General features: G+C 50.6%; 3 protein-coding genes and 1 long non-coding RNA gene across 7 annotated transcripts in view; 2 read left to right on the top strand and 2 right to left on the bottom strand.

Annotated features, from left to right (window-relative positions):
* Positions 1-817: 817 nt before the first annotated feature.
* Positions 818-3,355, bottom strand: Mrps2 (mitochondrial ribosomal protein S2). Its single transcript, XM_021639256.2, has 4 exons — positions 3,241-3,355; positions 3,024-3,140; positions 2,452-2,581; positions 818-1,771 (listed from the first exon to the last, which is right to left on the bottom strand). Exons 1-4 carry the CDS (start codon positions 3,281-3,283, stop codon positions 1,189-1,191), a joined length of 873 nt encoding a protein of 290 aa, XP_021494931.1. The 5' UTR covers positions 3,284-3,355; the 3' UTR covers positions 818-1,188.
* A 37-nt stretch (positions 3,356-3,392) lies between these two features.
* Pierce1 (piercer of microtubule wall 1) lies at positions 3,393-9,578 on the top strand. The gene is made up of 4 exons (XM_021632572.2): positions 3,393-3,443; positions 4,811-5,230; positions 6,067-6,145; positions 9,150-9,578. The coding sequence occupies exons 2-4, from the start codon at positions 5,088-5,090 to the stop codon at positions 9,336-9,338; spliced, it is 411 nt and encodes a 136-aa protein (XP_021488247.1). The 5' UTR covers positions 3,393-3,443; positions 4,811-5,087; the 3' UTR covers positions 9,339-9,578.
* Positions 9,579-14,128: 4,550 nt separating this feature from the next.
* Positions 14,129-22,969, bottom strand: Ppp1r26 (protein phosphatase 1 regulatory subunit 26). Of its 4 annotated transcripts, none has more exons than XM_021639047.2 (3): positions 22,948-22,969; positions 21,485-21,596; positions 14,129-19,582 (listed from the first exon to the last, which is right to left on the bottom strand). In XM_021639047.2, exon 3 carries the CDS (start codon positions 19,269-19,271, stop codon positions 15,771-15,773), a length of 3,501 nt encoding a protein of 1,166 aa, XP_021494722.2. In that variant the 5' UTR covers positions 19,272-19,582; positions 21,485-21,596; positions 22,948-22,969; the 3' UTR covers positions 14,129-15,770. The 4 variants fall into 4 exon arrangements, with proteins under 4 accessions (XP_021494722.2, XP_021494638.2, XP_021494557.2 ...); XM_021638963.2 differs by lacking the exon at positions 22,948-22,969 and adding an exon at positions 22,546-22,689; XM_021638882.2 differs by lacking the exon at positions 22,948-22,969 and adding an exon at positions 22,148-22,525.
* Positions 22,832-26,020, top strand: part of LOC132655860 (uncharacterized) — a 94,871-nt gene continuing 91,682 nt past the window's right edge. Inside the window, exon 1 of the long non-coding RNA XR_009593760.1 lies at positions 22,832-23,048. This is a non-coding gene — a long non-coding RNA (uncharacterized LOC132655860). The remainder of the gene's footprint in view (positions 23,049-26,020) is intronic.

The raw sequence follows: 26,020 nt of genomic DNA, 5'->3' as shown, positions 1-26,020 counted from the left end.
TAAAGCAGCTGCAATCAAAATTACTGATTGAGTTTTGATAGTTGTCATCCTCCATGCTTCATGTCTTCTGCACTGGCCAGATAGGAGAGTTAAAGGGAGATGTGGTACGAACCACCACCTGCATCTTTCAAGTCCTTGATGGTGCCACTAATTTCTACAGTCCTTCCAGGGATGCCATACTATATTTGAGTCACTATTTTCAGAGGCAACTCTGAAAGTTTCCATTTGGCCTTTCCAACCATAAGAGCCCTCATTCCACAGGTCAGGGAACCAATGTGAGAATTCTGCCAACTTCTATCTATCCCAATTCTACATTCTGGGACTGGGGAGAGAACCACGGATGAGTTTAGGGATCCAGTGGACCTACTATGAATTGGACTTTAGCCAAAAGTCCATTAATCACTTGACATCCATAAACCTCTACTTTAACAGGAGAGTCACAATGTTTCTTGCGATCTCCTGGAGTCACTGTTAAGAACCAGTATCCAACAGACCCTGGAAAGCATGCTTGTTTCCTTTTTAGCTGTTCAAGTTTCCACATTAAACCTAGATCTCCACTCAGAAGGCCCATAGCAATAAACTCTGCCTGATTACATCCTTAAAATCCATTCCCACATATATTCCCCAGACCTCTGTTTGAATGAGTTAGCAAAATTTAATTAAGCTCTTTAGTATCATGAACTTCCTCATGGACTACACATTTTGTAGCTCCCCTCTAGGAGCCTGCTTAGCCTTAAGTCTGGCTATAGGTCTAGAGGTAGCTATTTGAAGGCTATCAGTATTGTCTTGCTTGTAATTTTCTTCAGAGAAAGATTAATTAGCAGACAATGAGGATTAATTTTAATTGAAAAGAGAAACTAAATGGAACCCACCTGATACAGACCTATACTTCTAAAGTGGAAGCAAGGGCTTCTTGACGAGAGAAACAGTGCCATCCACTTGGCTATCTATGTCCAAGTCTTAGTGGATGCCAGAGGCCATGTGGTTGTGCACTTTACCTGAGTTTGTCCCCAGAAAAAAGGCGAACAAGGGTCAGCTCAGGATAGTCACACTCGGGTGGCCGTAGCTCAGGAATATAGGACACAGATGCTGACTGAGGATGGGGAATGGGGGTACAGACCAGGGCTGGACCAGGAGCTTCCTGTTTAGAACAGTCCTGCCTATCTGTTGTGGGTGCAAGGCTTCCTGTCATGGGGAATGGCTCTTATCAGGTGCAGAAGATGTCCCACTGCCCTCAGAATCCCCGCTCTGCAGCCGATGCAGTGCCTCCATCTGCCTCCTCTTCTCCTTGGCCCGGTTGATGGTTGTCCGGAAGAGCTGGCAGAAGAGCTGGACAGCTTGGGGTGAGTCGTCGTTGCCAGGGACAGGGTAAGTGATGAGGCATGGGTTGCAGTTGGTGTCCACAATGCCCACTGTGGGGATGTTCATCTTGGCCGCATCCCTCACAGCCACATGGGGTTCAAAGACATTGTTGAGTGTATGCAGGAAGATGATGAGGTCTGGCAGGCGGACTGTAGGCCCAAGGAGGAGCTGAGCATTAGTCAGCAAGCCACCTTTGAAGTAGCGAGTGTGGGCGTACTCCCCGCAATCCCGGGCTGTATTCTCAATCAAGTAAGAGAACTGCCGGTTCCGGCTCACAAACAGGATGATGCCCTTCCGGTAGGCTACATGGGCTGTGAAGTTCAAGGCCAGCTGGAGATTCAAGGCTGTCTGATCCAGATCGATGATATCCTGACCCAAGCGGTTCCCAAAGATGTATGGCTCCATAAATCTGCCAAAAAACAAACCCCAAAGTGAATCCGTGTTCATGGAGCCACCCTTCCCCTTCCACAGACCCCTATCAGCAATGCAGGCTTATACAAATGGGCTGCAGGCTGGGAGGCACTATTTATATTACCTGTGCTCCCTGTTACTCCTTGCCTAGTGAGGGATGGGCTGGGTTGTGGAGTTGAGCAGCTAGTATCAGGTGTGTGGCTCAACCTGTCCCACTTTCTCCCTGTGGAGATTTGAGGACCAACGGCACCTTAAACATGAACCCTACTGGCAAGTGGGTGATGTGGCACTTGCCTTTAATCCCAGCACCAGAGAGGCAAGAGTCAGGCTCTGTGAGTTCTGAGGCCAGCCTGGTCTACAGAGTGAGTTCCAGGACAGCCAGCACTACACAGAGAAACCTTGTCTCGAAAAACAAAACAAAAAAGCATGACCCATGCAGTGCACTCTGTCTAGTGTTGCTCTCTATGGCTACTTCAGTTCTATAAGGCAGGACCTCTCTATGGGGTCCTGGCCAAAACTTGGGGGTCCTCGGCCGGTGATGACCCCCAATTTCCACCACATCTGTGAAAAGCATCAATAATATACGGCAGTCGGTATTGCTGCTGACACCCCCATCCAGCACCACTTCCAATCTTGACCCGATGCCAACCCTCTGCCCACACTGTTTGTGCCAGCTACCTATGCCGACAACCAGCTTTGTGTCCCAGGTGTACTCGGGCCTCGAAGAGGCTCTTCACAGAAAACAGCTCCTTGACATTGAAGAAGTCCGAATGCTGCAGCGGCACATTTAGGATCCTGCTCTGGAGATCTAAAGAAAAAGGGGGAAGACACTATGGCCCACCAGCACCAACCAAAGGCTCCTGAGTGTGGGGACCTCAAGGCTGAGGTGAAATGCCAGGAAAGATCTGGAAGACACGGGGGCATTTTTATAGCACTAGTGCCAAGGTCTCAGGTGGACTCCATGTGGGGAAAGCCTGGTCAGCTCTCTTCTCTTAGTTTCCTCAGACACAAGAGGAAAGAGATGCGGGCATTGTTAACTTCTGGTGCCTCAAATGTCCCGCCTGAATATCAGCAAGGTGGACAGAGACAAAATTGGTCTCCACTGGTCTCGGGAGCTACGAGGCCGCTGAGGGGCTATTCTCCCTCCCACCCCACTTAGGGAGATTGACCCAGGCTTCGCTCAGGGATCCCGCAATGACAACCCCTCCACGATTCCGCTCCCCGGCCCACTTCCGGCCGCTGGCCTTTACCGTAGCTGTCCTGGGGCTCGCTGACCGCGGGGACCGGGGCTCCTGTCACCATCCTACCATTTTGCCCCGCTGGGCCCAGGGCCGCCTTCTGCAGGAAACCTGGCCAGCGCCGCACACCTGCGGGAAGAGAGGCGATGGGGCCGCGCCCTGTCCACGTCCTTGTCCTCCTCTCTCAGATCCCAGGGTCCCTCCCATCTCTGGCGTCCTCTGCTCTCACCTGCACACAGCAGCGGGGTCAACAGGGCCGGAGCAGGAGCCATGGCGGGCGCGTGGACAGAGATGCCGCAGAGACTCTTCCTCCCGGGCAGAGCGCCATCTCCGCCCAGCGCGCAGGGCTGCAGCGCCACATGCAGGCCGGGAGGACCTCCGCCACCCTGCGCAGGGCAGGCCGTGCAACCTTAGAAGTGGGATTCTGCCCAGGTGAGCCAGTGCTGTGGCGGGTGATTGGTGCCTAGGTGGGACGTGGGACTGAACCAGGACCAGGGCACTTTCACCCACAGCTCGTTCCTCCCTGTGAAATGACAGCATCCTCTCAGAATCGGTCTGGAGGAGGCATCCTCTTGTTCAAAATGTTTTTTACTGGTCTTTTTTTGTTTGTTTGTCTTTTTTTCCCAGGGAGTCAGGGTTTCTCTGTGTAGCCTTGACTGTCCTTGATTGTCTCTGTAGACCAGGCTGGCCTTGAATTCATGGAGAGCCGCCGGCCTCTGCCTCTGGAGTGCGGGGATTAAATGTGGGAGCCACCACCATCAGGTTTATTATTTGTTTGTTTTTGTTTTTTTAGATTTTATTTATTTATTTTGAATCCTCTATCTGTATGTACACTTGCATGCCAGAAGACGGCAGTAGAAGGTATGGATGGTTATGAGCCACCACATGGTTGCTGGGAATTGAACTCAGGACCTCTGGAAGAATAGTCAGAGCGCTTAACCACTGAGCCATCTCTCCAGCCCTATCGTTTGTTTTTTAATTGCGTTTTTTGTTGCTGTTTAACAATTGTTCTAGGTTTATGTATTTTATGGATGTATTTGGCTCTCAGGTATCCATATGCACCTTGTGAGTACCTGGTGCCCTTGGAGCTGAGAAGGTGTCTGATCCCCAGGAACAAGAGTTAAGGATGTTTGTGAGTCACACTGTAGGTGCAGACTTGAACCCAGATGCCCTGCAGGAGCAACAAATGCATTTAACTGCTGAGCCACCTCTCCAGCTCCAAATTACATTCAAGAATGACGACTATACCAACCAACCAAAGTCTCCCTGGCTGGCCAGGCATTCTGCCTGCCTCCACCTCCTGAGTGCTGGGATTACTGGCGTCCAGCACCACATTGTGCCCAAGCAGTTTTTATTGTTTGTTTTAAAAATCGTTATATTATTATTATTATTATTATTGAGACAGAGTCTTACTATGTACCCCTGGTTGCCCTAGAACTCAATGTAGATCAGGCTGCCTTGAACTCAGAGATCTGCCTCCTGGCACTGCACTAGCACTTCATTAATGCAGTCACTCTTCTGTGAGCTACGTGCACGGCTCACGAGATCATCTTTTTATATTTCAACAGTATTTGGCCTAAGAAAATTACCTAAATTTAGCAACATCTCTCGTCTAAGTTTAGGCGTTGTTATGGGGAGCGTGCGGTGACGGGGCCAAGGAGAAGCCCTGGCCAGGACAGTAAACGACAGGCCAGTGAGTGCTTGCTCAGGCAGAGATTGGAAGCACCTAATTTCTGCGCATTGGTTAGTGAAGTCCCGGGTCCTAAGATTTCATTTGTCCAGGATCTGCTTCCCAACAGTTCCAGAAAAGGGCCAGCGGAAATTCCAGAGGAGCTGCGCTGCACGTGGAAGCTTGGAATTCCTTCGCGTGACAGTCCCAGTTTAGAACTCCTCACTGTCTCCTTGTTATTCGCCTCCTGGAAGATTCTAGATTTGCCTGTGGCTGCTCAGGCAGGCAGCTTACAAAGAACCGCCCCGCCTCCTCCTGGTCAGGTGACGCTGTTGCTTAGCAACAGGACGCACTGCTGCCTTAGCCGCAGACTTCACTGTCCTTGCCTAGTTTCTTGCGGAGGCCCAATGTCTGGAAAAAACCCTCAAGAGTGCACCAAGCCGGTGGTAACCAAGGCTAAGCTGGGCCCGGAGAAGACGAGCGACTATTACCGTGTGAGCGAACAGCTCCCAGACAGGTTCAACAATCCAGGGTGTTTTCGTGGCTACAGGTGAGGAAAACTGAGGTTACCTCCCCCATACTGGAGAGTGCCGCAGGTGGCCCTAGCTTTGGCCATGTTTGTGAGACTCCCACGTGCCTGGCTGCTGAGGTCAAAAGAAGCCAGACATGAACCCTGTGCCTTGTGTCACCATTACTATCAGGGTCCTCCTGTCTGAGCAGCCACAAGAGTGAATGTGTGCAGATGTAAGGTTGTTGTGGGAAGAGGAGGTGGCTCTTCACTTTGGAAGCTCCCCCTGAAAATTGTTCAGTTTACAGGGCAGCCTCTTTCGCTTGGAAATGAGAATGGAAGCCTCCCTGACTTCCCTGAAGCAGCTGCAGGCACACTACCACCCACTCCCTACAAACAAGAAGACTGCTGAGGCCCCAGGATGTGAAGTAGAGTTGATGGTGGCCTCTGTATCACAGACCACAGCCTCACAAACCACATTTCCTTCCTCCTCCCCATGTGACAGCAGCTTGGCCTCTGCAAGGTTGGGGCTCAGAAGCAGAGGGAATGCTGCCAGGGTCTGGAAGCTGAGATGCTGACCCCAAGGTAGCTACCATACCTGGCTGTGGTAGTCTGTGGCGAGGTTCCACCAAGGCTTCTCCTCCAGCAGTTGCTGGCTGGGTGTTCTGTAGGGTTTAACCCTGGAAGGATCAGGGGCCATGGCCAGCAGAGGAGACCCGGGAGGCAGGCCTGCTGAGAGAGAGAATGCTCATACTAGGAGCCTTGTTGGCATGGTATTGCTGCCGTGAACGTCACCAAAAAAGCTCCATTAATCCAGGTTATGATTTGTCTGACTTAAAGTGAGCATGAGTGGGAAACAGTGTGTCTCTCTTCTACAGGACGGACAAAATTCCCTCCATGTACCAGACCAGTAACCAGACTTATGGAAGCCGAGCACCCACAGTGCATGAGATGCCGGTACGTGCAAGCCAGACATGCCAGGGTGAGGTGCCAGCTAGAAAAGCAGGGTTGTGAGGAATCAGACTTGGAAATCAAGTTCCCACATTTTAAATTCAAGGCAGCTAAAATCATGTTAGAACAGGACAGGACAGAGAAATGATAAAATACAAATTAGAAGCAAAACATATTGTACAAAGAGAAAAGTCTGCTTGGTGGCTGTAGAACACGCCTTTAATCCCAGCGCTCAGGAGGCAGAGGCAGGTGGATCTCTGAGTTGGAGACCGGCCTGGGCTACGGAGTGAGTTCCAAGACAGCCAGGGCTACACAGAGAAACCTGTCCCTCCCCAACTGACCCCCTCCCTACAAAGAAGAGTCCAAATAAGCTTGCTTCCACACTGCCCTCCTTCCCATTCTATGGTCAGCTACACCACTGGGCAGGCATGCACGTCACACGGACAAGCATACCTTTTACGCAGGTGTTCAGAGGCGGATGAAGGAAGTCCGCTCTTTTCGGCTCTGTTTCTTGTTGTGAGATGTGCTCTGTGCACTGGACTGCAGTACTGACTGCAGCCAAGGGTGCAAGATGGTGCCTCTAGGGCTGAAGTCAGACTCAGGTATCCAGGGAAAGCACCCCCAGATTCCCTGGGCTCCCACACTGGAATGAGGATGTTGGAGATAATTTTCCCAAAGAGTTGTCAGTTTTGAAGACCTGGTAGTCCATCATTTAGTTGTGTCATATGAGTGACAGAATGCCTGTGAAAAGATTATGCTCTAAAAATCAAAGACAAGGTGTTTCTGCGAGAAGCAGGCACATAGGTCCTGTTGCTTATGCATCCTTAAATTGCATTCTACTTGCCAGGCATGTTGGCTCACATCTTTAATCTCAGCACTTGGGAGGTAGAGGCAGAGGCACATGGATCTCTTGAGTTTGAGGCCACCTTGATCTACAGAGTGAGTTCCAGGACAGCCAGGGCTATACAGAGAAACCCTGTCTTGAAAAACAAAAACAAAACAAAACAAAAAAAACAACAGCTGTGTGCGGTGGCACATGCCTGTAATCCCAGCACTTAGGGAGGCAGAGGCAGGTGGATCACTGTGAGTTCAAGGCCAGTCTGGTCTACAAATGAGTTCAGGACAGCCAAAGCTACACAGAGAAACCTTGTCTCCTCCCTCCCCCCCCCCCAAAAAAAAAAAAAAAAAGAAAAGAAAGAAAAAAAACAAACAAGCAAACAAAAACTTGCATTTGACTTGTCTTTGTATGGGGATATGTTTGTGGGTGGAGGACAACTTGTAGGAGTTGGTTCCCCTTCTACCACACCAGTCCTGGGGATCCAACTCGAGTCATCAGGGCTGGCAACGAGTGCCTTATCTTTTTCTTTGAGACATGGTCTCAAGGTAGCCAGAGCTAGTTTTGAATCAGTTCAAAGCTGAAGATGACTTTGGACTCCTGAAAATCCTGCCTCCATCTCCCAAGGGCTGGGTTAAAGATGTACTCTACGACATCCTGTTTTATGAAGTGCTGGGGCTTTGCAAGTGGTAGACATAGTGTTTTACCAGCCGAGCCAAAGCCCCACCCACTGCTTCTGCCTTTATAAAAGGCCACTGAGAAAGTGCTGCCTTGTTTAACAGTGGTGCTTCACACTCAGATTAGCAGGCAATGGGCCACAAGGTGAGGGGATCAGAGGCAAGCTGGAAGGGAGGTATGTGTTCCCTGCTTTTTACAGTGCTGTTCTCTTGGGTTGGCTCTTCAGCTTTCTGGCTGAGTACACTCAGTCTGTGAGCAGCTCTTAGTATGATTCTCCACAGCGATGCAGTGGTGGATGTGTGTAATTATACACTGTCAACAAGTACTGAATGGAGCTGGGCTTGGTTGCGCACACCTTTAATCCCAGAGAGGCAGAGGCAGGTAGATCTCTGTGAGTTCGAAGCCAGACTGGTCTACAATGTGAGTCCAGGAGAGCCAAGGCTACACAGAGAAACCCTGTCTCAACAAACAAACAAACAAACAAACAAAGTGCTGAATGAACATGCAGGGCCAAGAGACACATCCCCCTCCCCCTCCAGGGCACAGTGCACAACCAAGTAGCAGTTTTGGCTCAAATCCAGTGCTCCTGCAATAGGCTATGCTAACAGCGGGGGAGCTGTGTGTATTGGGATGGGATTTGGACACGGTATTTTATGTTCAGCTTTCCTGGAGATATCAAATTTTCCTCTTGAGAAATGCTCTGAAATAATTTCTCTTTATATGTGCCTCCTGCCAAAGAGAGAACACACCAGGTGATCTTGACACAGGGTATGTGAGGGCTAGGGTACCACTGTCTGGTGGAGGTCAGTCTGCATGTGCCGGATCTAGGGATTCTGTCTGACTAGGCTGAGTATCACCAGGGGGTCCTGCACTCGCAGTGGCTACTCAGCAGGAACTGAGTGGGTCAGGCCTCAGCAGGGCAACCCCTTCCCATACCCTGCGCTGGTTGTGCGTGCCCAGGAGTCTTTTTAAAACACTCTACAGAGGATTTTGACTCAACAGAGCTTTGCCTTCTGAGTGCTGGGATTAAATGTATGTACCACCACTCTCAACTAACTTTGTCTCTTTATTAGTTACAAGTATTTGTTAAAGCATGGCAAGCTGCCTACCCTCACAGAAGAGACAGCTGAGGCTAACAGAGAGGCCTCGTGTGGCGTGGCTGGAAGTGGGCCTTGGTGTGTGTGTGTGTGTGTGTGTGTGTGTGGTCACTCTGGCACACCCCAGGCTGATGCTTGTTTCATACCTAGGTGTGGTGCTATTCACATATGGGTGATCCTGAAACTTCTCTTGCTGTCCATGTAGTGTATAAAGGAGGCAATGTTAATTATGTTAGACATGTTAAGCACAAATTGGAATGGTTGGGGCAAAAGAGGCTATCTTGCCCACTCTGGTTTCTGTGCTTCTTAGCAACGGAGCTGTATGTATTTTTCTGAAATACCAGCCTGGCTGCTTGTGTTATCATGCACCACTAATCTTCTTGTTTCTTTTTATTTCCAGAAAGTATATTATCCACATACAAGTGAGTTCTCCAGACAATTTTTAACTTCTGGAATGTTCCGGAGAAACAATATTAACGTCAGCCTGGAGAAGAGCATAGTGACAGGCCCTGACAATTACATCACCCATTGTGACCGCCTTAACTTTCACCCCAGTTACAATGTCAACAGGCCATCCATCTGCGACTAAGGGAGCGAGATGCCTGTCCCAGGGGACTCTCCTGACTCAGTGCTGCTGTAGGGATCATGGCGGCCATGATCCTTGACAAGTGCCCAGTTGTGAAGGCATGGATCTCACTGCCTTTTCAGAAAATACTTTTCCTTTCTGGAGGAGAAAAATATTCAAATAGGGTCATAACGTCTTGTGTTCCATGTTGCACACAGGAGAGATGCTAATAATGGCTAGATTTTCTATTAAAAAGATGCCACGGCCTCAGTTTCTGATGTGCCTCATTTGTCCTGGAGCAGCAGGGATTGGCACATCTTGGAACCCACATCTTGGTCTGAAATGCAGGGTGTGCCAGGGAGTGCCATAAGGTGTCTTTATTTGGGAGCGTTGCCCTTTGTGTGGCCATACTAGGCTAAAGTCTGCATAGACTCTAGGAGGTGCCCAGAGAGTGTGGGGAGGTCCTCTAGTCACAGTGAAGGCCCAGAGAGGGACATGTGCCATACAGAAAGGCTGACGATGATAGCCATTGTTAACTGTGAAGGTTGGAGGTTGCCATCCAAGGTTCATCCAGGCCTAACCTCACTTAGCTTCCCAGACCAGAAATGCTCAGGTTCACATAAAGGCTCTCTGTGATCCTTTACCAACTTTATTTTTATTTTTAAATCTCTCTCTCCTCTCTGTGGAGGTGGGGTGTGCCTGAGGAATCCAGAAGATGATGTCAGATTTCCTGGAGTTACAGGAGGTGTGAACTGTCCCAAATGGGACCTGAACTTTATAAGAGTAGTGTGTGCTTTTAGCCACTGAGCTAGCTCTCTAGCTCTCATTTTCTTGTTACTTTTCTTAAAATTATTTTATGCATATGAGTGTTCTATCTGCATTTACACCTGCCAGAAGAAGAAATCAGCACATTATGAATGGTTGTGAGCCACCATGTGGTTGCTGGAAATTGAACTCATGACCTTTGGAAGAACAGACCGTGCTCTTAACCACTGAGCCATCTCTCCAGCCCCCTTAGTTAGGGTTTTTATCTCTGCAATGAAACTACATGACCAAAAAGCAAGTTGTATAGGAAAGGATCTGTTCAGCATACACTTTGACATTCCAAAGGAAGTCAGGATAGGAACTTACACAGGGCAGGAACCTGGAGGCAGGAAGCTTATGCAGAGGCAATGGAGGAGTGATGCTTATTGGCTTGCTTCACATGGCTTGCTCATCCTGCTTTTCTTTTTTTCTTTTTTCTCTTTGTTTTTGTTTTTGATTTTTTTTTTTTTTGAGACAGGGCTTCTCTGTGTAGCCTTGGATGTACTGGACTTGCTTTGTAGACCAGGCTGGCCTCGAACTCACAGAGATTCACCTGCCTCTGCCTCCCTGAGTGTTGGGACTACAGGTGTGTGCCACCGTATCCAGCTCAGCCTTCTTTGTTATACCCAGGACCACCAGCCCAGAGATGGCACTGTCCACCATGGGTTGGACCCTCCACCATTGATTACTAACTGAGAAAATACCCTCCATCTGGATCCCATGGAGGCATTTCCTCAATTGAGGCTTCTTCCTCTGATGACTCTAGCTTCGTCAAGTTGACACAAAGCCAACTAGTACACTAATCTGGATGACTATTTTAGTGTATGTGTACTCCTGCACCTGGGTGAACTCTGCTACGTGTGTGGAGACCAGAGGTTTACATCTGCTGCCTTCCTTTATTGCTCTCCACCTTGTTTTGAGACAGGGAACCTCACTGAAACCGGAGCCTGATGTTTTGGCTGGACTGACTGGCCAGTGAGCCCCAGGATCCACTGTCCTTCAGTTATAGATGCATGCCTCTGTACCAGGCTGGGGATCCAGACTCAGGCCCTCAGGTTTATGTGGCAAATACTTTACCCTCTGAGCCACCTCCCTACCTCTGATTTATTTTTTTCAAACTTCATTCCCATGAAGGAGGTGGTGTTCTCTTTACAGGAAATTTGTAAAGCGTTGATAACAGAAGAAATCCTTACATGCTGTCATTAATGCTTTGTTCACAGAAATTAAACATCCTGTTCCCCCCCCCTTTGGTATTATTAATGCACAAAGTAAACCTTTGGCGACAGTCTTAGTGTCTAATTTGGAGTGGAAATGCTTTCTAGGAAAAAATCAATTGGATTAATTAGAAGCTATGTGCTGAGGCTGAAGCCAGAATCTACAGACTCTTTCTCTGAGGCAGGAAACCAGCGGACTGGGTGTCCGGCTGAAAAGTTGGTCTTGTTTTGAACGGTTTATTTAGGGATGCCAGGAGTGGTGGCACATGCCTTCAATCCAAACACTGGGGAGGCTGAGGCAGAGGCAGAGGCAGAGGCAGAGGCAGAGGCAGAGGCAGAGGCAGAGGCAGAGGCAGAGGCAGAGGCAGGCAGATCTCTGTGAGTTTGAGGCCAGCCTGGTCTATGTAGCCAGTTCTAGGATGGTCAAGCGTTCACAAAGAAACCCTGTTTCAAAAATTTTTTTATTTTATGTTAAGATTTAGGGTCTGGAGAGATGGCCTAGGGGCTAAGGGACCTGGCTACTCTAGTTCCCACATGGTGATGCGAAGTAAATCCAGCATTAGTGCCTCTGAGGGCACAACGTGGTGCACACACATATATGCAGACAAAACACCTCTACACGCAAATAAAAGGGTTTAAAATTGTTATTTGTATACATGTGCATGTCTTCATGAGTTTGCATACCACATGGGTACAGGTGCCTAAGCCCAGCAGAAGAGCCCCTGGAACTGGAGATGCAGGAGGTTGTGAGTCACCTAATAAGGGCGATGGAACTGAACCTGGGTTCTTAGCAAGACCAGTACTGCTCTTAACTGCTGAGCCATCTCCCCAGCCCCTGAACTAATCAATTTGTGGCTTTTTGAGACAAGGGTCTGTCTACATTGCCCTGCTGACATAGAACTCACTATGTAAGCCAGGCTGGCCCTAAACTCACAGAGCTCCACCTGCCTCTGCCTCCCACTTGCTGGGATTAAAGAAGTGCACCACGGTGTCTTGCTAAAAATAGGTTAACAATCATTAAAAATATTCTCTATGGCGCACACCTGTAAATCCCAGCACTTGGGGAAGCAGAGTCAGGTAGATCTTTGTGAGTTTGAGGCCAGCTTGGTCTACAGAGCAAGTTCTAGGATAGCCAAGGCTACACAGAGAAATCTTGTCTCAAACAACAACAACAACAACAACAACAACAACAACAAAATCTATAAATGCTCCTAGCTCTTCTATATCTAGCCTTTCCCCTTTCCACATAGCTGAGGATAACCTTGAACTGACCCTTTCTCAACCTCCTGAATACTGGGATGACAGGTATATGCTACCACACTTGGTTTCTGTGGTGCTGGAGATCAAACTCAGCCAAGCTTCATCCTCAGCCCCATTTATCTTCTGTTGAAAGAAAAGGGCTTGTGCTCAAGAGATGGCTCGGAGGTTAAGAGCTCTGGCTGCTCTTCCAAAGTCCTGAGTTCAATTTCCAGCAACCATGTGGTGGCTCATAACCATCTATAAAGAGATCTGGTGCCCTCTTTGGGTGTGCAGGCCTATATGCAGGCAGAATAATGTGTAAGTAATAAATAAATACATAAATCTTAAAGAAAAAAAGAAAGAAAAGGGCTCACCAACCAAGGGCTGAAAAGATGGCATGCCTTTGCAGCAGCCATCCTGAAAAGCAAGTGGACAGTGCCATAGCAGGAAAAACCAGAGGCAAGACTCAGCCAGAGTGACTGAGCTCCTGTCCCGCTGTGTGAAGAGGCAGCTTTGTCTCAGCACCTGGTACATCTGAGCAAACCTGTATGCTGGACAGTCTCTACTTCCAAGCCCAGGGTAATATGGGGCCTGGGCCAGGATTGCTGGCTGGCAAACAAAACGTGGCTTGGCACAGGGACCAAGCTTGCCTGTGGGTTGTGTGGGTTTCATTCTGGCACTACAGTTGGGCACTGAATTGCTTTAATTGGTCATGTCCAATAAAATGCTTCTTCTGGAAGGGCTGATGAGTACAAAGGTAGACATGCATGTTAAATAGAGGAAGTGTCTACAATGACAAAGAAACAAAACCAACACCCAGAAACCAAATACTTTTGATGTAATCCACCTGCCTGTCTTACTCCATATTCTTGGTATAACAAATTATTTTAGGCTTGTAATTGATAGAGAATAGAGGTTTTTTGGCTCAGGGTTCTGGAGCCTAAGGATTCCATACTAAGGCCCTGGTATCTTCTGGGCATCTCCAAGGCCCTCACTCTGGACCAGAACAAGCAGAGGCACCACATAACAAGGAAGAGCAAGGCAGTCAGATGAGGCTTCTCACAAAGCCACCAGTGCCACCACAGGGGCACTTATCCCTGTTTGCTGACTGAGCATGTGATGTGACCAGCTGCTTCAGGCTCTTGCCAGGCCTTTCCTGATATGATGGGCTGTATCTCTGAGCAGAATAATCAGCCCTGAAGTTGCTTTTGTCAAGAGCTTTTAATCATTCTGCGAAGAGTACTTTATCACAGGGACAGGACAAGAAACTAAGACATGAGCATACATGTCTTGCTGGCCATAGCTGATGGATGGCACAGCCCACAACCCAAGGGCACTGTCCTTCCCACAATGCAGAGCAGATATTCTGTGGCCCCCAGCACAACAGACTTGGAAGGAAAGCATTATGGCCCCTGGGTTCAGGAGACTTGGACCAGAGCAGGGACTGGACTGACAGGCACTGTTTTGGGGCAAAGCTCCTTCCCTTTGGTGGTGGCATCATCACCCCAGCCAGGCCATGTTTATACTCCCCTCTCCCCGCAACAAAGGACAAACTAGTTTGTGGACAGTACTTGGTTTATTCATTAGAAAAGCAAGAACAAAAACCTGATGGGTCTTATATACAAAACAAGATGCTTTTGTTTTCAAGGGTTAAAAGCACTCTTTAAAAATTTTAAATGGGAACACGGATGACACAAAGCTGTTTCTCCTAGAAACACATGAACAAATATGCACACAGAATCTCTTATACACAGATCAAGATGGTTTAGGACCATGATGGGGCCACAGAGCCCTGCACCATGTCACAGCTCCAACATGGCAGACACTGTGTCCGCATTTGGGCACAGAAGTGAATTATAATTCAGACCCAGGTGCATAAAGTAGAAAATTCACTTCCACGTTAGAATGTTAAGAGTACTGACAGGATTCAGCCACAAAGTAGACCCATAGCAATCCAGTATACTGAGCTGCAGAACTCAGGGGGGACAGGCAAATAACCACAACACAGATGTGATCTCCTCACTGGGGTCCCACACATCTTCAGCCCCCAGTTGCCATGGATACCTCAGCACCACGGCAGTTATCACTCTGCCTAACTCCCAGGATCCCAAGCTGCTGCCTGCGCCTGTCCTCAGCACTGGCCCAGGCCCTCCTGGGGAGAAGCAGGGTTGCACAAAGCCATGCAGACTGCCAGTGTTACTGTTAGGTGCACACAACTGGCCTTTGTGTCTTACAAGGCAGGAGTGGGGAGGGTTTAGCTTCACTGTTTCCAGGGCTGGGGCTCGCCATCACAAGTGGCTAAGATCAGTTAGGGGACCAAGCCATTTCATGGCCTCACTACTCACCCATACATACATCAAAACAAACATGTGGATCACCTTTTAGAGACATGATTCAGAGAAAATCAGTAGCTCTCATATGAAGAGGTTTCTATGGATGCTAGAATTCCCCACCATCTGGATACTGGATGATCTGGGCTCCACTGAGCTGCAGCACCAGCAGCCAGATTCCCACACTAAACAGGGGATGGCTGGTTAGCTATTTGCTAGCTGTTGTGCTTCAAAGTGCTTTCTAGTTGCGGGCCTTGACTACAGAATCCAGACAGCCTGGGCCAGAGACCAGAGTCCTTCATGAAGCACCCTGTCCTACTGGCATCCTGACACACCTCAGCCATATTAGCACTTCCGAGGTGGACAGCTGCTGCCGGCCTGAATATTTGCACCAGCAAATGGCCGACAGTTTCAGCCTCTGCCTCTGTCCCTCACAGGGATGGTTAGAACCAAGTGTTTGCTCATCTACCATACATGCACGGAGACCACAGAGAATTGCAGCTAGGAACACCCTGCAAGACTGAACATTTTCAAAAGTTTTTTTTTTCTCTCAGCATTTTAAATAATTTACAAAAAATAACAAAAACAAAAAACCAAAATCCTACAAAAAAAACATATGTACCAGGACACAATCATTAAATAAGAACGTCATTTGAGATTAGTGTACATATTTATAGAGGGGCTGCACAGAAGGGACCCAGTTTTGCTCTTTAACTGTCAGGATCCCCGATTCCCATCCCATGCTGTATGTACACACACACACACACACACACACACACACACACACACACACACACGCACGTGTGCACATGCGCACACAGACAGGACACGAACACTGCTTCCCACAGCTGAGAGCCATAACATGCCTGTCACAGTTTGAGGCCTTTACTGCTCACTGTGGCACTGCCCCCATCCTCTATGGAGGTATCACTGAATTCGCTGGCATCACTGCCCAAAGCCTCCTGGTCCTGGTGTTCCCTGTCAACCCTGTGCCGGTATCTCAGGTCTAGGACATTGTCCTCAGAACTGGAATTCCTCCTGTCCTGCTGTCTCAGGGGCCCCTGAGCCTTCCGGCTTGACCACTGCCCACTGTCCTTCATAAGCAAGTGTGGGCTTCCAAATACAGGGCTATGGCCAGGCTGGGGCTCCCTGAAGGCCGAGAATGCTGGACCCTGCAGAGGCAGGCCCAGGTTGGGGCTGAAGAGACCAGCCTGCTTGGCTCCCCAGGAGACACTCTTCCCAAAGTGGAAGAGCTGGGTGGAGAGGAAAGGCAGGCTCTTCCTGGGGCCTGAGGAGAGGCTGGGTGGGACCCCAGCCTGTGATGTGGCCCCCTTTTCTTTCTCACCCCGGAAGACCCCTGTCCACACTGTGCCTTGGCCCGAGTTCAGTGCCCATGGGCTGGACAGCCTGCTCTGGTGTGCAAAGTCACTCCAGGGGAGGGTAAGGTCAGCCTGGGGTCCAGGTTTGGGGGTCAACAAGTTCTGACTGCCATAGTTCAGGTGAAAGGCACCCCCTGCACTTCCAGCCTCTGTATAACTGGGCAGCTGACTGAAAACACTTTCTGCCACGGCAGTCTGGGTTCCCCGTTGGTCTTTGTGAACACTAGCACTTTTCCTGTTTGGTGGAGATGCTTTGGCACAGCTGTTCCTGCTGGTGTTCTTGGGTAGTGCTGGCTCGCTTCGGCCCAGGGCAGTGGGGAGGCGAGTGGCCTGCTCAGCACGAGGGGGGACCCTCCCAGTCTGGCTCAAGAGGTTGGCTGCCTGTGTCCGAGCTCTCTCTGGGCCTCTTCTTCCTTCGGCCAACTGAGGGGTTCCCCTGGCTTTTTGGCTCCGTGTGCACACTCCAGGCTGCAAGCTCGGGGTTGGCTCTTTCCTGCAGGGCATCTCTGGCTTGGCAGGGACCCCTTGAGGTTCTGAACTGCGTACAGACTCCTTGGCCTTTTCTGCCAAAAACTTCCTGATCTCTAGCTCAATGCTGTCATCACTGTCCACTGAACTGTCCTCAGACAGGGGGACAGAGGCTGAAGGAGGGTGGCTACTGGATACTGTGTCCTTAGAGGTAGGAGTCTCTTCTGGACTTTTCCTCCTGGGAAGCAATGCAGGAGCGGCATCCTCAGCCCCCATGCCACCCAGCTTCACCCTCTCTGCCACCCTGCCGGAGATGCTAACTGGGCTCCTTCCTGGGCTGTCTTTGCCGTCCCCTCTGCACTTGGGCAGACAGCTCCGTAGTGCATGCTGTCCTTGGTCCTTCCAGTCCCCAGGAAGGCTGCTCAGCTTCTCCCCACCCCGAGTCTCTGTGGTGCCAAATCTGACCTTCTTACACGCAGCTCGGGGCTCTCGGCATCTCTTCTTGAACTTCCGCTTAGATCTTAACAAGTCCTTGATGGCCATGTCCAGGTCCTCGTCACTGTCCAGAGAACTGCTCTTATCCTCGGAGCTTTCTTTCTCAATGGCACTCTTCCCCTCGCTGGCCTTGCCGAGGCCTCCATGGCCTTGCGATAGCTGTGTGTCGCTAAGCCCAACCGTCCTGGAAGTGACAGGCTGGTCCTTGGCCTCAGCCTCCCCTCCTGGGGCCTCTGTGACTTTGCTCGGGCTGAGAGGGTCCCAGCCATCATGGCCAGGCTGAACTTTCCCCTGGATGTGGTCACTGTCCCGGGCACTGCCCTCCCTTATTTTCTTGGTCACCATAGTATTGCCTCCGTTTCTCCGTTTCCGTTTGCAGCCCAGAGGCAGATCTGGTGTTTTAGCAAGAGGGGCCTTGGGGATGCCAGGCTGGCCACTGGGGCCAGGCGAGGACAGCAGGCCCTGGGTAGGCTGAGGACTCCCTACTTGTGCCTTGAGGGCCAAAAATGTCCGGATCTCCTGCTCTATGCTGTCATCACTGTCAATGTTGCTGCTATCACCTTCAGAGTGGGGAGGCATGGGTGGGGGACAGAAGAGTGGAGTCATGGATGGAAGCCTGTCACTGCCTTCCATGGGGGCTGGCAGGATGGTCTTGGAAATGTCCAGGATTGCTTCCGCGCACATCAGCTCAGTGGATGTGTCGGCTAGGCATGAGGCATGGTGGACAGCTTCACTCTTGGCAGCTGTGTGCCCTGAAGGTACAGAGGCTCTTGTGTCCTTTATGACCTTGGAGACGGGGTCAGGGTGGAGGCCCGCCAGATTGGTGTCCACAACCTTTGGAACTGCCAGCTTTTTCTTGCTAGAGGCTCTCCTGGGGACTTCAGGCAAGGCACTTGGCTGGGCACTGCCAGGGCTCTCCTCTTTCAGCTGGGCTCTCAGAGGTGGGTCCCCACTGGCCTCCTTCCTGGTTTTCTCTAGCTGGTATAGCTGGATGGCCTCCTCAATGCCATCATCGCTGCTGGAGTCAGATGCCGGTTGCACTGGGGCTAGGCTCCTGATCCGCTTGCTGCGCCTGGCAGGCATGCTCCTCCTCACTCCACCCCTGTTCTGTGCAGCCTCTGGCCTGTGGGCAGTCAGCTTTGTGTTGACCAGAGTCTCAGGCTCTGTGGTGACCTTTGGCCGGAAGTTTCTGGGCTGTGTGTTCATCTTCGTCAACCTGGGAGGTTTTCGGAAAATAAATTCCTTACAGGTTCCTATCAGAGCTGCCCTGGCTGAGGTCTCTTGGTTCCCTCTAAGTCTGGCAGGGCTTTCATTTGGGTCTGATTTTTTATCCACAGACCCATCACACTTTGGGTTTTCATGCTGTCTTTTCTCATTAAGAAACTGTTCTATTTCGGCTCGGATGCTCTGTTCAAAGGAGTCCTCGCTGCTCATGCTAGCTGGGGAAGTAGAGCCGTGGTCCTCGCTGGCTCCCACAGGATCACTACCTGAGCCAGGCGTGAGTTGTGGGGTACACGGGATAGGCAGGGTACTGCTGTGGGCAGGCTCTGGGACACAGGGGGGACCTCGGGACATAGGCTCAGAAGCTCCACCCTTGGCCTTCAGGTACTCTTGGATGGCCTCCTCAATGTCTCGGTCCACAGAGTCATCACTGTCAGAATCCAGTTCCAAGGGACCCTGTCTCCCAGCTTCATCTTTCTCCAGGGGGTTGCAGTTTGCAACAAGACCACAAGCAGGGAACTCTGGCTGCTCTTTGCACACAGCAGGTTTGGGGGCCAGCCTGCTGTCCCGGCACCTCTCTGCACGTTGGCCTCTTTGTGTGACACGCTCATGGCTCATGCCCAGGGCAGCCTCGTCTCTCTGCAGTGTGCTAATGAGCATCTGTACCCTGGCACTCACTGATGCCCTGGAGGTGTCCTCTTCTTTAGACTCAGAGAAGCAGTCAGGAAAGCAGAAGTTCCTGGGCTGGCCAAAGGCCTCCCATCTGGACTGGAGCGCCACCACTGGAGGGGCGTTCATGAGGAACATCCTAGCGGGCAGGCTGGGTGCTGGGAGGCAGGGCTTAGGCGTCAGCCTGTTTCACATCCTGGGAGCAAAGAAAGCATAATGGAGGACACAGCTAATCAGTAACATCAGTAAACAGCCACATCAGGACAAGAGACAACACAGCTGGGGCTGCAGCGGAATGTCTCTTTGGCTGGGGTGGCTTATGCAAGCCTCTCAGGCCTTAGTTTTGCCAGTAGTACCAGGAGTCACTTCCATCCTGTAGGTGGAAGACTGTTGAAAAAAAGTGCCAACTCCAGCAGCCCTTTCCTTTCCCCTCTAGGTTTGCACGTTTTCTGTAAGAGAACAAAAGAGGGGTCATTTACCTCCCGGTGATCTCAGAAGTCACAGCAGTCTATACATGCTTCTCTGTGCTTTAAAAAGAGTGACTATCCACTCGCCCAGGTATGTTGGACTTTATGGGTGGATCCTTTCCATAAACGGTCTCTATGTTTTTTTCACCAAAGCTGCAATGTACGAAGGACTCAAAAACCACTTTCTCAAGCTTTTTTGGAGATGCCTTCACTATGCTGTTGTTTGTGAAAATGTCAAATGTATATCTGACAGATGATTTTCTTAGGCTGACATCAATGAAAGTTGTGCCAGCTTTTTGGTGGTCATATCCTAGGGGTGGGTCTGGAAAAAGGACTGTGCAAACAGACCATGGGCTTGTCGGCCCAGATGTCAAGGATACTGTGAAGTAAAGTGACACATGCCTGTGCCATCGGAGCCAGGTTTCTACAGGCCAGCCAGGCTGGTGTCAGGAACACTGCAAAGAGGGGCCTCATCAGGAGGTGCAGGGACATTTGGAAAAATACCAGCTGCTCTGTGTTGCTCTTAATTCTTCTAGGCTTCTTTGATCCCCTTCTGCCTGCCTGAGATTGGAGAGCACCTACAAGGCTGAAGGACAGAGACCTGAGCTCCTCCAACGGAAGGCACAGAAGATTGTTGCCATCCCTAACCCAAGGCCGGATGGTAGGGTCTGGTCTGTTGTTTGCTTTGCTTCCATGGTCTGTCCTCTCCACCAGTTATTTCACCAGACTTTGCCTTTCTGAAAGATCAGGATGCGCTGTATACATCCTGAAAATCCCTTCCCAGAGTGATGGGGCTGGCCACATAGACCAAGATCTGCTTAGAGCACAGGCAACTAACTAGAGGTCACTGCAAGGGCAGCGACAACTCATGGGCGATGACCAATGTGTGCTTAAAGGGTGAAACTAATATACAAAATCTACTGAAATGACTTGGAAATTCTCAGGTGTAGGCATGCTCCATACGGCTTTAGGGATGAGGTCTTTGCTGCTTCATTTACATGTCAAAGCATCATCCACCAGCTTCTAAAATAAAACTTTGAAGGGCAGGACATACTTTTAATCCTAACACTTAGGAGGCAGAGTTGGGTGGATCTCTGTGACTTCCAGGCCAGCCTGGTCTACACATAGTGAATTCCTGGCTAGTCAGGGCTACAGAGTGAGACCAAATTGTCCAAATAAATAAATAAATAAATAAAATCAGCTTTTACTACCATGATTATAAAGAATCAGGGACACCTAGTTTAGCAACTGATGATAGCTTATAAGTATTTTTTTTTCTGTTATGTCAATAATGTAAAAAAAGGTTTAAAACAAATTCAGGAATGCTTGCCCTAACACCAACCACATTAATTGTAGATAATTTGCCACTCTTCTGGGTGAGAGCCACAGGGTGGGGAGTGCTTTCCTATACTGTCTATCAGAGCGTACATCCCGGCCACCATCTACCATAGTCCTGCTCACTAATAACATTGCCTTCCCGAGACACCCCACAGCACAGGGCAGCGGGAACTCATAGGGACAGGAACTTCTTTTATTGGCTAGGGGACCTACGTCTTCCCTGCTGTAGCTGTGTTCAGACTGCCAGAGCAATCCCACAGAAATCACTAAACATTGGCACAGCCTAACTGTGGAGGGTCTGAATCAAGTGGGGTGTGGTGGCAAAAGCCAGTAATCTCAGGTGACGGCCAGAGGATCAGGAGTCCAAGGCTAGCACTGTTACCTTATCTTCAAAGACGGGGCTGCTGAGGTGCTATCTCACCAGACCAAAGGAAACACAACAAAAGGTGCTGGAGGGGGTGGGGAGAGTAATGATGTCTTAACAAGAGGGCAACCATTACACCAGGCTCAGAGCTGGGCGGAAGAGGTCAGTTTATCTCCACTCACCTGTTCACAGCTTATAAGGAGGGACCCAGAGCTGAGCTTCTCTGACAGTCTTAATGGTTGTTGGTCCAGCTACCTGGTCTACATCACTCTTGGGAGCTGTCATTCTGGAGAACTGCAGAGAGTTAGAAATGTGAGCTGAAGGCAGGGTTGGGGCTTTAAACTGGCAGCACTGGGAATCATGTTTCCTGGGTGGCTGTGGGTACAATCAGCTCCTGCACCCCAGCGTGGTCTCTAAATTTAAGTTATGATGTTGAGGGCCCTGTACTCCAACTTAAAGTGGGTGTGGTTAAGATCTGGTCCTTAGGATCCAGAGGTACTGACACAATTCGGTCCCCAGAAAAGCTGCTGTGTCTGTCCTCTCCTGTGCGGGAGTGGAGGCAAGGGGAGAAAGAATGCCGCTGCTGCTCATCTCGCTGCCTGAGAGGCAGCTGGAGCAGCAGTCATTCTGGTCTTCGGCAGAATAATGCCAACCTTTTTCCAAGCAGAGGCAGGGCCTCCGGCTGGTCTGTGGCCCCCACCCATCCATTCCCGGGGTCATTTTCTGTGATCCTAGGCTTAGGAAATCCGGGGGCCTCGAAACTGCGCGTGGCAGGGCAAGAAGGCCAGCCTTGAAGGCCAGGCAGGCCTCGGTGACCCAGAGCCCGCCCCTCACCTGAACCTCACCTGGGCCCGACCTGCGCCCGCAGGCTCTCGAGGAACGTAGAGTGTAACAAGCGCCAGGCACCCGCGGGAGGAGCCTCCCGTGGGCTGTGACCCTCTCCCGTGGCGGCGACCAGCCCCAGCCACCGACCCGATCCGGTGCCCGCCCGCCGCGGCCTGCACGGCAAACCCAGCCCAGCTGCCCGCCCTGCGCCCCGCGCCCCGGGAGGCGCCGGGCCCGGAGCGCGGGGAAGCGCGGACACACGCGCCCCGCCCTCCCTCGGTCCGGCGCCCGTGGCCACCGCGGAGTCCCGCGGGGACCCCAGGGCCCGGCGCGCCGTGGGAGCGCGGGAGGGGAGGGCGGGGCCGGCGCGACGAGGGGCGGGGCGACCCCCCCTCAGGCCGTCCCTCCCGCCACCTACCCGCGGCGGCGGCGGCGGTGGCGGTGGCGGCCGCGCTCCGGAAGCCGTGCCCGGTGGCTGGGCATCATGGGAATGGCACGGCCGAGTTCCGGGGGAGGCGCGCGGCCCGGCCGGACCCCCGCCCGCGAGAGCGCGCCCACCTGCACCGCGAGTGCCCGCGCTCGGACACGCACAGCGCGCGGGAGGAGCGCACAGGATAGCGCGGAAGCGGCCGCGGCCGCGGCACCCGCGGGAGTCTGCGCGGGGACCCTTCTGTCCTCCTACCCGGGCCTGGCGGACCGCCTGGAGCCGAGAGCGCGCACAGCCCAGGGGTGCTGGAGGTCGCGCGCGTTGGCAAGTTGGCCACGGCGAGGGGCGTGGCCGTGGGGAGCAGGAGGAGGGCCGCCGGACCCTCGCACATACCTTCTTAGGCTGCCTTAGGGTCGTCCACAACCAGTGCTCCTCTCTCTCTTCGTGCCTGGCATCTGCCCAGCCCTGCCCTCCACATCCTCAAACCTGCAAAGGTGTGCTTTCATGACTATGGTTTGCACCCAGCTGGAGATGGTGCTTAGCTTGCCTGCGATGGACACCGCGGGGCCTTCTGCCAGGGCCTTTGGTGTTTCTCATGCCTTCTGGGATGCTCATGTCTCCTTACTTTGCAGAATGCTTCATACATCTTTGCACAATGACACCCCCGCCCCCATTATCGAGATCTCAGCCCACACTTAGAGACTGAGGAGGGATAAACAGACCCTGGCTGCGCATTCACATCTGAGGTCTGGAGGAACAGGTGGGGTAGGATTGGTTAGAGTAGAATTCTTTGGCTCTGTGGCCCACTCTGACCATGTGACATTGGGAATCTTTCTAGTTTTCTTTAGACAGGTCTGGAGATACTGCATTGATGTCAGGGAGCAAGCCAGGCCCACCACGGGTCTTCCTCACACACGTTGTTTGGTGGGGCCGATGAAATGATTAGATCTGACTGGAAAAACCCCCAGAAACTTTGTTCCAGAGAAGGGCTCATTCCCCTTCTCCCCCAACCCTTCCCTTCACCAGCTCTCTCTTGTTTTTGTTTGCTTGCTTTGATTTAGAGATAGGATCTTCTGTAGCCCAGGCTGCTTTTGGACGCCTATCCTCATGCCTCTACCTTCCGGGTGCTGAGATTACATACAGTAAGTCCTGCCGTGCCTAGCACCAGAAGAGAGAGTTCTAAGCTTGGGGAAAACACATAGGACATTTTAATGCTTCCAGGACTAGTGTTTTTCCTTCTCTTTTTCTTTCTTTCCTTTTTCTTTTTAAAAGATTCATTTATTTTAGCCGGGTGGTGGTGGCCAACCCCTTTAAACTTAGCAATTGGGAGGCAGAGGCAGGCAGATCTCTGCGTCCTGGTCTACAGAGTGAGTTCCAGGACAGAAAGGGCCACACGCAGAAACCCAACAAGTCATTTATTTTATGTGTATGAGTGTTTTGCCTGCATGTATGCGAGCACAGCTCTTGCTTGCTTGGTGCTCAGGGAGTACCAGAAGAGGACATGGGATCCTCAGGAACTGGAGTTACAGGCAACTGTGAACCACCACGTGGTCCTGGGATTTGAACTCTGTTCCTCGGCAAGAGCAAGTGCATTAGCTGTTGAATCATTTCTCTATACCCACCCCTTTTCTTTCTGGCAGGGTCTCACTGTGTGACACCCCCCACACACTGGGGGGATTTGTTATGTAACCTGGCTGATCTCAAATTTACAGATATCCTGTCTTCAGAGCACTGGGGTTAAAGACGTGCCGCCTCACCTGGCTGAGTTATTGTCATTATCGAGTACTATTGCCAACATTTGGAGAGAATTATCTTGCCAGTGATGCCATCTCTTGGAATATGGCTGCAGGACTATTTTGGCATGCTGTCAGCATTGTGAGAAATGTCTTTGGGCGTCTCCAGACTGTTGCCTAGAAGACAGCAGTCTGCTTGGCAGAGATACTGACGCTGGCCACGTGCCCTTCAAGGATGAGGACTGCCTTAGTTACTTTTCTATTGCTTTGAAGAGACATTGTGACCAAGGCAACTTACAGAAGAAAGTGGGGTTCATGACCATCATGGCAGGGAACATGGTGGCAGGCAGGTGGGCTGGAGCAGGAGCTGAGAGCGTACATCTGATCTGTAAGGAAGACACAAAGCAAACTGGGAATGGCATGGGCTTTTGAAACTTCAAAGTCCACACTTGATGACACACCTCCAATGAGGAGGCTATACCTCCCAATCCTTTCCAAACAGTTCCACCAACAAGGGCCCAAGCATTCAAACATATGAGGTGATGGGGGCCATTCTCATTCAAACACAGCAGGAATCCATCCCACCATCTTCATCGTAGGCAGACATGCCATTCTTTACTTCCTGCCTGCCTGTAATGATGCCATCCCATTGACTTTCTGGCAATTTTATGGGTAGAATAAACCTCTTTGTCACTTTAATTTTAGCTTCTTCAACTGTTGATGATATTGAGAATCCTTTCATTCTTTTATTGGCTTTGGAAAATTGCATGTATGTTTTCCCTGGCCATTTAAAAGTTTCCTATTGGACTGTATGCTTCTGCCTTATTGATTCTAAGAGCATTATTTATTCATTTGTGTGTGTGTGTGTGTGTGTGTGTGTGTGTGTAAACTTGATGATGTAAAGGTCAGACTTGATGGCCTTTGAGTGCCTTATCTGCTGAGCCATCTCACCAGCCTTGAGTCTAGGGGTTTTTAGTATCAGGGATTTCAGCCCACCTCTGTTATATGCTTGTGTGCATTGCAGTAGAGACTGTATTTTCTGTCTGTCTGTCTGTCTCCCACTCTCTCCATCCCTTCCATGCTTTGTCTTGCTTTATAGCCTTGGCTGGCCTTGAACTTGCAATTCCCCTGCCTCAGCCTTCTAAGGGCAGATATTACAGAGATTATAATCTTTTGATTTGGGAATTCCTCTTCTTCCTCCTTCTTTTTCTTTGGTATGGGGTATTGAACCCAGGACCTCACACATATTTTGCTGGAACTCTGCCACTGGGTTTCGCTCACAGGCCAGGTGTTAGTGTTTTTATTTGCTTGTTTGCTATACACAGTTTTTTAGTTTTTCTGTAGTGAAATTTGTTAGATGAATGACAGGGTTTGGGTAAGGCCACAGTAGCTTTAACTATGCTGTGTTTGTTAGTCAGCTTTCATTACTGTGACAGAGTACCTGAGATGAACAATTTTTAAGGAGGAAAACAGGTCTGGAAAGATGGCTTCGCTGTTAGGAGTGCTTCCTACTCTTGTATAGGACCCGAGTTCTGTTCCTAACACCTATGTTGGGTGGCTCACAGCCACCTGTTGGCTCTGGCTCCAGGGATCTGATACCTTTCTCTGGCTTTCACAGGCACCTACACACACACACACACACACACACACACACACACACACACACACAGTATTGATGCTCTCAATACTTTTAAAAAATAGATTTATTTATTTATTATTTATGCAGCATTCTC

This window comes from Meriones unguiculatus, chromosome 8, assembly GCF_030254825.1.
Source record: "Meriones unguiculatus strain TT.TT164.6M chromosome 8, Bangor_MerUng_6.1, whole genome shotgun sequence".
NCBI lineage: Eukaryota > Metazoa > Chordata > Mammalia > Rodentia > Muridae > Meriones > Meriones unguiculatus.
Note: the sequence above shows the minus strand (reverse complement) of the source record. Positions and strands in the feature narration are given on the sequence as shown.

Bases quoted from the DNA above. Each gene is read 5' to 3' on its own strand.
- Mrps2 (XM_021639256.2), bottom strand. From the start codon at position 3,283: ATGGCTCCTGCTCCGGCCCTGTTGACCCCGCTGCTGTGTGCAG. The intron at 2,582-3,023 runs GTAAAGGCCAGC...CTTTTTCTTTAG, and splicing joins CGAGCCCCAGGACAGCTACG to ATCTCCAGAGCAGGATCCTA. The intron at 1,772-2,451 runs GTAGCTGGCACA...GTTTTTTGGCAG, and splicing joins AAAGCTGGTTGTCGGCATAG to ATTTATGGAGCCATACATCT.
- Pierce1 (XM_021632572.2), top strand. From the start codon at position 5,088: ATGTCTGGAAAAAACCCTCAAGAGTGCACCAAGCCGGTGGTAACCAAG. The intron at 5,231-6,066 runs GTGAGGAAAACT...TCTCTTCTACAG, and splicing joins GGGTGTTTTCGTGGCTACAG to GACGGACAAAATTCCCTCCA. The intron at 6,146-9,149 runs GTACGTGCAAGC...TTTTATTTCCAG, and splicing joins CCACAGTGCATGAGATGCCG to AAAGTATATTATCCACATAC.
- Ppp1r26 (XM_021639047.2), bottom strand. From the start codon at position 19,271: ATGTTCCTCATGAACGCCCCTCCAGTGGTGGCGCTCCAGTCCAGATGG.